Genomic DNA, 11,879 nt, shown 5'->3' on the forward strand with positions numbered 1-11,879 from the left:
ATAAAACAATTACAATAAAACAGAACAGCAGGGAAATGCGGGCGAGCAACGAGCGACGGCAGGGGGCGTGGCCAGGAGGAAGGAAGGCTCAGCGAGGCTGAGAGCAGTGGCAGGCGGGGGGCACACGCGACAGCTGGTGGCCGTGCGGCACGGGGGTGTCCTAAGATTAGGTCACACTCACCCGTGCCGCACGGTCGCCATTTATGGCCAAGTGCAGGGAGGGAGGAGCAGCTGGGAGGCGGGAGCGGGGAGGGTACAGAAGGAAAGGGGGCGTGTCCACACTCCCGGCGGCGGGAAGCGGGGCGGGTGGGCGCACTGCAGGGGAAACTGCACAGGGGGGGAAAACAGGACAAAAAGGAACGAAAATAGGAATACAAGCAATTTACAATACAATATACCTTATAATACAATTACAATAAAACAGAACAGCAGGGAAATGCGGGCGAGCAACGAGCGACGGCGGGGGGCGTGGCCAGGAGGAAGGAAGGCTCAGCGAGGCTGAGAGCAGTGGCAGGCGGGGGGCACACGCGACAGCTGGTGGCCGTGCGGCGCGGGGGTGTCCTAAGATTAGGTCTACCCCTCTACCCCTCTTCTACCCCTCTTCGACCCCTCTTCCATCCTTCTACCCCTCTACTACCTCCCTACCCCTCTACTAACCCTCTACCCCTCTACTACCCCTCTACCCCTCTTCCAACCCTCTACCACCATTCTACCCTTTGACCCTACTACCCCTCTACACCTCTGCTACCACTCTACCCCTCTTCCCCTCTTCTACTCCTCTACTACCCCTCTACCCTTCAACCCCACTACCCCTCTACTACCCCTCTACCCCTCTTCTACCCCTCTACCCCTCTACCCCTCTTTTACCCTTCTACCCCTCTACTACACCTCTACCCCTCAACCACCCCTCTACTACCCTTCTACCACCCTTCTACCTCACTACCCTCTACTACCCTTCTACTCCACTGCTACCCCTCTACTACCCCTCTTCCCCTCTTCTACCCCTCTACTACCCTTCTACCCCACTACCCCTCTTCTACCCCTCTACCCCTTTTCCCTTCTACCCCACTACCCCTCTACTACCCCTCTACTTATCCTCTACCCCTCTTCTACCCCTCCACCCCTCTACTACCCCTCTACCCTTCTACCCCCTTCTACCCATCTATTGCCCCTCTACCCTTGTACCGCTCTTCTACCCCTCTACTACCCCTCTTCTACCCATCTACTCCTCTTCTACCCCTCTACCACCCCTCTTCTACCTTTCTCCCACCCTCTACTACCCCTCTTCTACCCCTCTGCTACCACTCTACTACCCCTTTACCACCCCTCTTCTACCCCTCTAACCTTCTACCACACTTCTATCCCTCTCCTACCCCTCTTCTACCCCTCTACCCCTCTTCTACCCCTCTACTACCCCTCAACTACCCCTCTTTGACCCCTCCCCTACTTCCCTACTATCCCTCTACTGCCCCTTTCCTACCCCTCTTCCCCCTATACCCTTCTATCCCTCTACTACCCCTGAACCCCACAGCCCCTCTCATACACTTCTTCTACCACTCTACCACCCTACTACCCCACTACCCCTCTTCTACCCCTCTACAACTCCTCTTCTACCCCTCTACCCCTCTTCCACCCCTCTTTTACCCTTTTACCCCCTTTTACCCCTCTACTACCCATCTACCACCCTTCTATTTCCCCTCTTTTACCCCTCTACTACCCCTCTTTTACCCCTCTTCTCTCTCTTTCTCTCTTTTAACTTGAGCTGCTGGTGGGGAGAAGGCGCTGCTCTGCCTCCAGAGCCCTGTTCTCCGAACTCAGAATTAACTGAAGTTAATAAAATAAAATAAAAGTTTGTTTATCCAGGGTCATGTGCATCCAGTAGCAGTTGCCAACTGCTACAATTAATGTAAACTTCATATATAATCTTGATTGGGTAGAAGTTTAAAAAGGGGATGTTTTAACACCAATCAGAAGCTTTTCTAAGGCGAGTAATTATTTGAAGCTGTGGCCCGTTAAGGCCTGTTTGAAGCTTTTCTGAAGTCCTTCGTCTGACGCAATGATTGTTTCCAGACTGTTGGGTTTGTGGACTCCTAGGTCTAAATTTAGCCAGACATCCACATGCAGCCTCCAATCCTGGAGTCTTCCCAATAAACATTAATTGGCATTTTGTGGAAGTGTGCATTTTGTTTTGTTAAGGACTACTACCCCTCTTCTACCCCTCTACTACCCCTCTACTACCCTTCTTCCCCTCTTCTACCCCTCTACCCTTCTACCCCTCTGCTACCCCTCTTCTACCCCTCTACCCCTCTACCACCTCTCTACTACCCCTCTTCTACCCTCTGCCCCTCTTCTACCTCTCTTCTACCCCTCTACTACTCCTCTACTACCCCTCTACTACCCCTTTATTACCCCTCTTTCCCTCCTCCACCCCTCTACCCTTCTATCCCTCTACTGCCCCTCTACCACCCCTCTACCCCTTCTACCACTCTACTACCCCTCTTCTACCCTTCTACTACCCCTCTTCCTCTCGACTATCCCTCTACCCCTTTTCTACCCCTGTACATCCCCTCTTCTACCCTTTTACCGCTCTTCTACCCCTCGACCCCTTGACTACCCCTCAACCACCCTTCTATTACCCCTCTTCTAACCCTCTACTACCCCTCTTCTACCCCTCTTCTACACCTCTACCTCTCTTCTACCCCTCTTTGACCCCTCTTCCATCCTTCTACCCCTCTACCCCTCTACTACCTCTCTAACTCTCGACTAACTCGACCCCTCTACTACCCCTCTACACCTCTACTATCCCTCTACCCCTCTTCTACCCCTCTACCACCATTCTACCCTTTGACCCTACTACCCCTTTAACCCCTCTGCTACCTCTCTACCCCTCTTTGACACCTCTACTACCCCTCTAACCTCCTACCCAACTACCTCTCGATTACCCCTCTACCTCTCTTTTACCCTTTTACCCCTCTACTACCCCTCTACCCCTCGACTACCCCTCTACCACCCGTCTACCCCCCTACTACCCTTCTACCCCACTACCTTCTACTACCCCTCTACTCCTCTGCTACCCCTCTACTACCCCTCTTCCCCTCTTCTACCCCTCTACCACTCTACTACCCCTGTACCCTTCTACCCCACTACCCTTCTACAACCCCACTACCCCTTTTCTTCCCCTCTACCCCTCTTTTAACCATCTACACCTCTAGTACCCTTCTTCTACCCCACTACCCCTCTACTACCCCTCTACCCCTCTTCCACCCCTCTACCCCTCTTCTACCTTTCTACCCCTCTACTACCCCTCTACCCTTCTACTCCACTACCCCTCTGCTTCTCCTCTACCCTTCTACCTCTCTTCGACCCCTCTACCCTTCTATCCCTCTTCTACCTCTTTACCGCCCCTCTACCCCTCTACCCATCTACCCCTCTTCTACCAAAGCAGAGCGGCATGCTTCACCCGGAGCATCATTGGGGCAGTCGTTGACTCCGCTTGCACGAATGGGGGCAGTAAGGGAAATCTACGCAGACAGCCTGGGTACCGGAATACCCAAGTTTCTGTCACCGCACCGAGTCTAGGGGGAGTAGTGGCGTTCTTGTGGCCACTAGACAGCAAGGCGCCCATCTACAGATCTCATCCATGCCTACTCGGGGTCGCCCCGGTGTCCTGGTCACGCCATTCCGCAGTAAACACGTCTTCTGATGCACACTTATCCCAGTTACTCATTTAAAACTTTTTCACCAATCAGTATAAAAGCACTGATGTTTGACGTTTTTTTTTGTGTGTTCTTTGTTCTAAGTGAAACTCTGCATTTCTTGTGCAGTCAATTAAATTATCATAGCTACGCTTTCCTTAGTAAGGACCCAACCAGTTGAATTCCGGGAAGCCCAAACCATCAGTATTACAAATCTGCGCGTGAGGGTAGGATGAGCCGTGCAGCTCAAAAAGAGTTGTTGTTTTTACATAGTTTGTATTTAATAGAATTAGGAAGCAGGAGAACAGTCTCACAGTTGAGAAAGGGATTCACATACACTGGAGACCGCTTTTGAATTGGCTTTAAAACCATTCAAAATGGCTGCAGCGTCTACGTGGGATGCGGGGACTAAGTGGCAGCCGGAGCCTGATAGTACTGCTTGTCCTTTAAAAAAAACCAACAAAAAACAAGCATTGGCCTAGCCAATAGGTCTCGGCTTTGGGACCTTTTAAGTGTTTAGTTATGCAGCACAATATCCTTGGTGCAACAACATCAACTGTTGCATGGCTAAGCACTTATAAGGTCCCAAAGGCGAAACCTATTGGCTATGCCAATGCTTGTTCTTAACTGGTGTGGTGTCTATTTGCAGTGTTTTCACTGTATTACTGCATCTGTTCACAAATGCTTTACACAATGCCTTTGAGATAAGCATGTCTGCTCGTGCCAAACTACCAAGCGGGTGAGCAGCGATTTTTTTTTTAGAAGTGTAGCTCCTGCCAACTGGAGACCCCGAGTTCTAACACCGCCCTAGCCAATTGCGACTGGAATTTGGTCTGCTAAACCAAGTGTTAGTTACTTAAGTACATGTCACTACTAAGGCTGTCTGACCAGTCGACACTGCATGCTGAGATATGGGAAGATATTCAAACTGCAAAACCAAAAACAAATAGCTGGCTGCAGGCTTTCTATCTGGCAGTGAATACCCTTGAGGCAAAAGAACTATGGGAATCAACACTCCCACATGCCCTCTTTAAAATATCTCTAAACAAGCAAATAAAAAAGATCGCATGGAATAAGTACAAGAGAGATTTTAGTAAAAGAAGCAATTCGTGGACTGTCATTTACTCTTATAAGACACCCCTCCCGCAATCATACTTAATTGCGTTGTGGAGATTCCTTTATTAAAGCAAGTTGCTTTATGTGCATTTCGTAAAGGGGCAAACTACCGGTTGCCTGCCAAAATGGTCAAGGAAAGTTGTGTGTTCTAAATGCAGGCTTTCACAACTACACACAGAAAGTCTGACTCATATCGTATCAGCTTGCCCCAAGCTGTTGACTAAAACATAAGGCTTTCTTGCACAACCCTTTTAATCAAAACGGCATTACAACCTGCCACCACGCCCTACTCTCTTGTTTAAAAGGTTAATGTCCCCGACTGGTTGAGGCTTTCAAAAATGTATCATAAAAGCCGATAGGCTGTTGTCAGATAAAAGTTCAGATGCCGCAGTGTGAAGGAAGTACGACAAATCGCTCCACACCAACACCGTTCAATGTTTCCAATGTTCACTGTTGCACTCTTCAGCGGCTTTGCACATTGACTTTAGCACTTTATTCTAGATATAATGGAAGTGGCATTTGAGGACAGGCTTTGAAACAGCAAGGGCCGAGGGAACATGAGGGGACATTATTGAGGAAATATCCTGCTTTAGCGCTTCTTAATAATATCTTTTTCTCTTTACTGTGAAATTTGCACAAACAGGAAAAGTGGACAGGTCATTAGATAAAAGGCTAATTGCAGATAGTTCAGTATGAGGGGGGCTGTGCAAATGTTCATTTTTATTTTGCTTGATGTCTTTTTTCCTCCTGTTTAAGCACATTTTATTTTGTTACGCCTGCACTTTATATTTGGTATAGCAAAAGCAGTGTAAGACAATAGGCAATAACGTGAAACAAGACAATATGGGGCGATAATGCTGCCCGAAATGAGTTTTACCCTTTTCTCTTTTATGTTCCCGTTGCACTTTTAGCACATCTTACGCTGTCACATTAACACGAAGGGGCAGATTTATGAGGCCCTTGCGCTTCCTTGCGCCGCAATTGCGTCACGTAATGTGACGCAATGGCGGCGCAAACAATGCACCCTATTTACAACGTGGCGCATCTAGGAGATGCGTCACGTTGGAAACCCCTGCGCCATAAGGAGTCGTTCCTGCGCAGGGGGGGGGCGTTCCTGCGCAGGAACGCCTCCTAAAAGCGGCTGAGTGAAATCTATGAGATTTCACTCAGTCACTTTCTACGTCAATTACTTACGCCTGCTTGAAGCAGGCGTAAGGGTGACGCACCATGCATTGTAGGAGTCTTGTCGCACTTGCGACATGACTCCTGCAATGCGCCGCCCGTACGCCGAGAGATGCGTCACGCATCTTCACTGCCTTGCACCATGGTGCGCCGCATTGTAAATGCAGCGCACCATGGGTGGCGGAGCAGTGGCGCACTGTGGCGCACATTAACTGGCGCGTCCCTGGGGATGCGCCAGTTAACATAAATCTGCCCCTAAATATCTAGTTTAATGAACAGGTCATTGTCAGATAAAATGTTAATTGCAGATGCTACAGTATGAGGGGAGTTGAGTGTTTTTTTAATCTAGATGTCTTCTTTCATTTGTAGCAAATTTGATCATGTCACACCTGCCCTTTATATCTGGTACTATGACCTGGGCAGTGCAAAATAAAAGTCAACAGTGTAGAACAAGAGAAGATGGGGCATTACTCATCCGCTGTTCCTCCATGGGGGCGGGGAGCATTGCCCTCCCACAGGGGTGGGCAGAAAGCTTTAAAAATAAAATGGCAATAAAATGATTTTGATACCATTTTATTTTTCTCTTTCTGCCAGCAAAATGAGTGAGAGGGCAGGGTGGGGCCAGTGCGTCACTGCTGCCAATGATTGGCAGCAATGAGGAGTGGCCACCTAAGTTTGCATTGCATATGTTAGTTTGGCCGGCTACCTTGCTACCACCAAACTGACATGAGTAATTCAAACCTCTCCAAGCAAACAGTTGAAGTGTAGACATAGACCTACAGTGCCTTTAGGAGAGTAGAGCATGCCTGCTCCAGCCAATCAAGACGCTTCACTCATGCTGCTTAACAGCATGAGAACAGCGTCTTGATTAGATGGGAGAGTTGGCTGTGGACTTCACGCTCTGGGGACATGCTGCAGAACAAAGAGGTATGAACTGGTAATGTGCCTTCAAGGGATTTATTTTAATACTTGGTTCTCACTGATTTTTACTATTTACTAGTGCAAGTTCATGTAACTTTCTTGCAGGTTAATTTATTTTATATATATTTAAACTGTTTATGTATACACAACTTATAAACAATTCTGGATTTTCAATTGAAATATGAAGATATCAAATCTTATCAAAAGACTATCACAAAAATATATCAAAACACACGGGTGTATGTTAAATAAGCAGATTTTATCTTAAACAATAATAGTAGATGGTACTGGTTCATTTAACACACAATGAAACAAGAAGGTGTTGAGCAGTACAGATGTTGTTTTTTGTCCTTCACAGTTATAATTGTATACACTTTTTCAAATAGAATTCTGGCAAATCAGCTGATTAATGCAGAAGAATACAGCCTATGTTGACATTATACAGAAAATAAGTGCAATTGTCAACGTTTCGGTCTTTATGCTGTCATCAGTAAGACCATCTTCAGGAGGATGTATGACGTTACAACGCATACTTTTACAACGCCTACCTTTACATCGCAAGTTTTACAACGCATACCATTACAACAACGCATAGTGCTTTTAGGCGCTGGATAGTGAATTGTTTAATTTACTATTCCAACTCCAGTCCCAGTGGATAGTAGGGAAGGTGTTGGATAGTACATTAAACCCATTCCCTATCCTAGAGCGCCCCCCAGCGCTATGCGTTGTAATGGTTTGCGTTGTAAAAGTTGCGTCGTAATGGTAGTGCGTTGTAAAAGTTTCGTTATAAAGGATGTTTCCCTCTTCAGGACTATGCAAGATAAAATGATTGAACCTAGGGAATCAGTGTAATGATCTCTGTCACTGTTGTATCCACAAATATATATAGTGGACAGAAATTGCAGTAGTGGAATTAATGAATGCTGAGTTCAGTGTACACAGTTTCATAGAGTGGAATGTGTGGTAGCATTCAGTGAGGCCTTTCTCAGGGTCCTCTATTACAGCAGCATGGGGGCCTAGTGAGAGGGAGGCACTGGCTGTGTACAGCCAGAAACCCAATGCACCTGCAGTGTATGCCATCCAGCCAGTGAGCTGCAAGCATTCTTCCTTGTATTTTGGACTTATTTACATATTTGCCCAAATAAAATACATACAAATTACTCACATAATAGGTGACACTGTCTATAAAGAGTAGGGCTACCGGGTGTCTCCGTGTCATCACGTTAAAACTTCCAATCCTGACCGGCCGACATCCTGTGATTCTGGGCAAAACACTTATGGGCATATTTACAATGTCTCTGCAACTTTTACACCACCGGGGTGTCACTTTTGTGACGCGCTGGATGCGCAGTGTGCCAGCCCATATTTATAAGGCCATGCAAATCCACCCTGTGTGGCTTATTATGGCCATGTAAATATTGAGTAAGAGTAAGGCTGCGTGGAAGGGGCATACATGGTTAGTGTTGTGGAATCCCATGCAACACCCATGGTTTAGACACTGACCCAGATAACGTAAATCGGGGGCACTGTCTAAACCACCTTCCCAAGGCAGGTGTAACGCGGGAAAATGTTTACATTTCTCCTCGATTTTACTCTTTCCACGTGTAAGCACACATAGAATGAGGAAAACACCTCCTTTGATTGTTTTTGTGTAGGAAGGTGTCTCTTCCTGCACAAAAACAATCATGTCAACAACTGACACCCTTACACCATGGTGCAGGGATGCCTCCATTGATGCACGTCTGCAGTTTGTGTGCCAACAGTAAAGACAGAAATGTGCTGTATCTTGTAGATACAGCGCATTCCTGCCTTTTTCATTTGATGTAGGGCAGCGCAGCTGGAAGGTTTGCGGTGCTGCATTATGCCAACATATTGTAAATATGCCCCTTAATCTCCCTGTACCTGTTAAAAAAAATGTACGTGGTCCTGTCAATTGTAACTTGTGCTCAGTTAATGTACGGCCTTCATTGGTGTTATATTTAAAAATGACATATGTTTGCACTAAAGAGGTCAAAACAAAGCCTTAACATACAGAAAGACAAATAGATACCCATGTACAGGCTGATTTGTACAAAGTGAAACCAGAAAACCCAGATAAATCATGGCTTCCCTACAAAAACTGTGAGTGAACTTCTTTTTCGTCATTATGCCGAACAAAAACACACTCAAATATACGCGTTCAGAATCCCAATTGTACTCAACTATCAATTTTAATAAGTACTTCTCAGAGCAGTGCTATAATGTGCTCTAATAATGTCAAAGCTTTCACATGTTAAAGAAGTACACTTTTTTGACTTTAGAAGAGACTAGATGAGATTTTGCATGATTTATATAGCAAATATTGTCAGGGCTCGCTCGTGCATGGGCTCTAGGATCCGAGTCAGACCCTTGGCTCTCCTCCGGCTCAGCTCTCCCTGCTACTTTGTTGACTCGCCCACCTTTAAGGGAAAATACGCTCCCCCAATTATTTCAAAATCTCCCACTTTCCTGTTCTAAAATGTTGGCATGTATGCAGTTTGCAAAGTGCCAATGGCTAGAGTCCAGAAATGGCTGATACCATCACAGGGCACGAGACAACTTGTCAGCTATGCTGGGGAGATGCATGAATAGAAAGGAAGTGCACAAGCAGAGAGAGGGGTTGACTTACGTCTTCCGGTGCGTATGTTCCGAAGCCGAGGACCGGTATCCGGTTTCCGTCGTTCATTGTGATGAAGGAGTCTTTGTTGAGCTCCATGGCTTCTCTGGTGCTCTCTCTGGAGTTAACAAGTGTGAAGCTCGCCGCTTCCTGCAGTGTGAGAGCTCAGACCGAGGAAGGAATGCTGTTTGTTCTCACAAGTATCCCAAGAGCAGGGCAGTGGGATGGCCTTGTAGCACATCACAAGCTACATTGACGTAAGAGATGACAGGCTCCAATGAAATAAAAGAAACTCCAGAATGAGGATGGCATGTAAGAAACTGGCTCTACATATACTGCACCAAAGTGAGGTACAGTGGGTATAGAGTCCAAGGTTCTCCAGAGGTAGGCAGAGGTTAAAGTTAGATAAAACCTTACTCTCTAAAGTGGTAGCTTGGTGGAGCAGTAAGGCAGTATCAGAGGACAGTGTTAAGCATTCGATGTACCCACTCAGTCAGCAAATGAATTCACACACTCAAGAACTGAACTCTAGACCAAATGTTTTTGTATAAAAAATATACTGTTGTTTATTTTTAGACCCAAGCAAGCCTGGCACAGGTAAGCATTAAATTACTTTTCAGATATGAGATGCTGTTGTTAAATACTTTCAAAATGCAGTAGGTCTTTGTACCAATTCGAGTTTACAGGGGTTGCAATGCAATGCACAAATTTAGTAGACTCAGTACATATGAATCAATAGGCTTTTTAAGTAAGATGCAGTTAATTACTTTTCGGATTACTTTTTCTAACACCGTGCTGGATCCTAGATTCAGCACTGGGACATTTCCTGAAAACAGTTGGGAAAATGCGTTTTAGTTAGATGTACGATTTTTAAAGAATATTCTTGTATTTCAAAAGTTGACACAAAAACGTTTTCACAAAGAATCACCAATGTTATCCTATGGAAGGAAATTCAATTCACAGGTAAGTTACTTCTACGTTACTTTTCTTACTCAGTGCTGGATACCTAGATTCAGCAAAGGGACCTATCGTGCAAACAGTTGGGAAAATTCGGTTAGGTTATTTGTGCGATTTTTAAAGAATATTCTTAGTTTTCAAAAGTTGACACTTGGAAACGTTTTGGGAGAAAAAGTGTCAATGTTATCCTATGAGGACCAATGGGTTATCGGTTTTGAGGTAAGTATTTGGTCTTTGGATTCAAGCAGGGTTCTGAAGTTAGACTCAGGGGTCTTCCAGGGTCAGTAATGCACTGTTGTTGCACACTCAGCGGCACTATGGCGGCCGGGTGTAGAGTGTTGAGGCCCAGTGTTATCCTAAGGAGGATAGGGGGACTCCGGGTTCTGTGGGAGCAAAGCTACTAGGGATTAGCTCAGGGAAGTTGGGGACCGAAGTAGCCCCAATGGTGCACGCTCAGCAGCACTAGGACGGCCGGGTGCAGGGGGATGGTTTGAGGTCGGGTGCCCTGTTGATTTCAGTGGAGAGTCTCCAGGACAAAGAAACACTGCAGGCTCGGGGATGAGGATCTTTCCAGGAGCGACCACCACTTCGAGGGGTAATTTGGGATGTTGAGGGTTGGTTAGGCATTGCTAGGTTGGGCACACAAGCCTGTGGGGCTACGGGGGCAAGGGTGCCATTGGAAGTCGGATTTTCTTACCCCTCTGCTCGCAGTAGGTGTGTTCTGTGGATGGAGGCTGCAAGCGTCGTCTGGAGGCTTGAGGCAGGTCAGTGGTCACCGGATCTCGGGTCAGGATCACCAGGGGGACCTCCTAGTGGTGTTTTTCCACTCGAGCTCGGGCCGGGTTCGGCAGGTGCAGAGTGGACTGGGTTTGCGGTTTTCTGGCTGGCACAAGAAGCTGCAGTTTAAACACGACCAGTGTTCAGGGGAAAAACAGTCTTGAAAGTGAAGGCAGGCAGGTTCTCCGGGGTTTGTTAGGTCGTCTGACTGCTGGACACGGCAGGGTTTCACAGGAGCAGTTTCGAGGGGAGACAGGCCTGTAGGGCTGGGGCCAAGTCAGTGGGCGTCGGCCTCTTGTTAGCTCTGCATGGCTTCTCGTCCTTCTTCCCTTCTTCTGTTCTTGTTGTTGCAGGATCTGAGGAAGGAACGTTCAGGGTGCCCCTAAATACTAAATCTAGGGGCGTTACAGGTAGGTAAAGTTCAGGGACCAATGGGTCCCTTCCCTGGGGTTGTATAAACCCCCCTTTCTGCCACTCTCCAGTGGGAGGGGGCAGGAGCATGTCCATGGTTGGCTGGGACCCCATCCTCAAGATGGCAGGATCTAAAGGTTGTGCTTCATCTCGCCTCCCCCACCTTAGGGGTGGAGTTGGCATAA

General features: G+C 47.1%; 1 protein-coding gene across 1 annotated transcript in view; it reads right to left on the bottom strand.

The window, feature by feature from the left end:
• Positions 1 to 9,690, bottom strand: part of LOC144769404 (estradiol 17 beta-dehydrogenase 5-like) — a 205,439-nt gene extending 195,749 nt beyond the window's left edge. Inside the window, exon 1 of the mRNA XM_078653488.1 lies at positions 9,562 to 9,690. Within this exon, the coding sequence (XP_078509614.1) occupies positions 9,562 to 9,648 (87 nt within the window). The 5' untranslated portion in view covers positions 9,649 to 9,690. The remainder of the gene's footprint in view (positions 1 to 9,561) is intronic.
• Positions 9,691 to 11,879: the final 2,189 nt, after the last annotated feature.

This window comes from Lissotriton helveticus, chromosome 1_1, assembly GCF_964261635.1.
Source record: "Lissotriton helveticus chromosome 1_1, aLisHel1.1, whole genome shotgun sequence".
Lineage (NCBI taxonomy): Eukaryota > Metazoa > Chordata > Amphibia > Caudata > Salamandridae > Lissotriton > Lissotriton helveticus.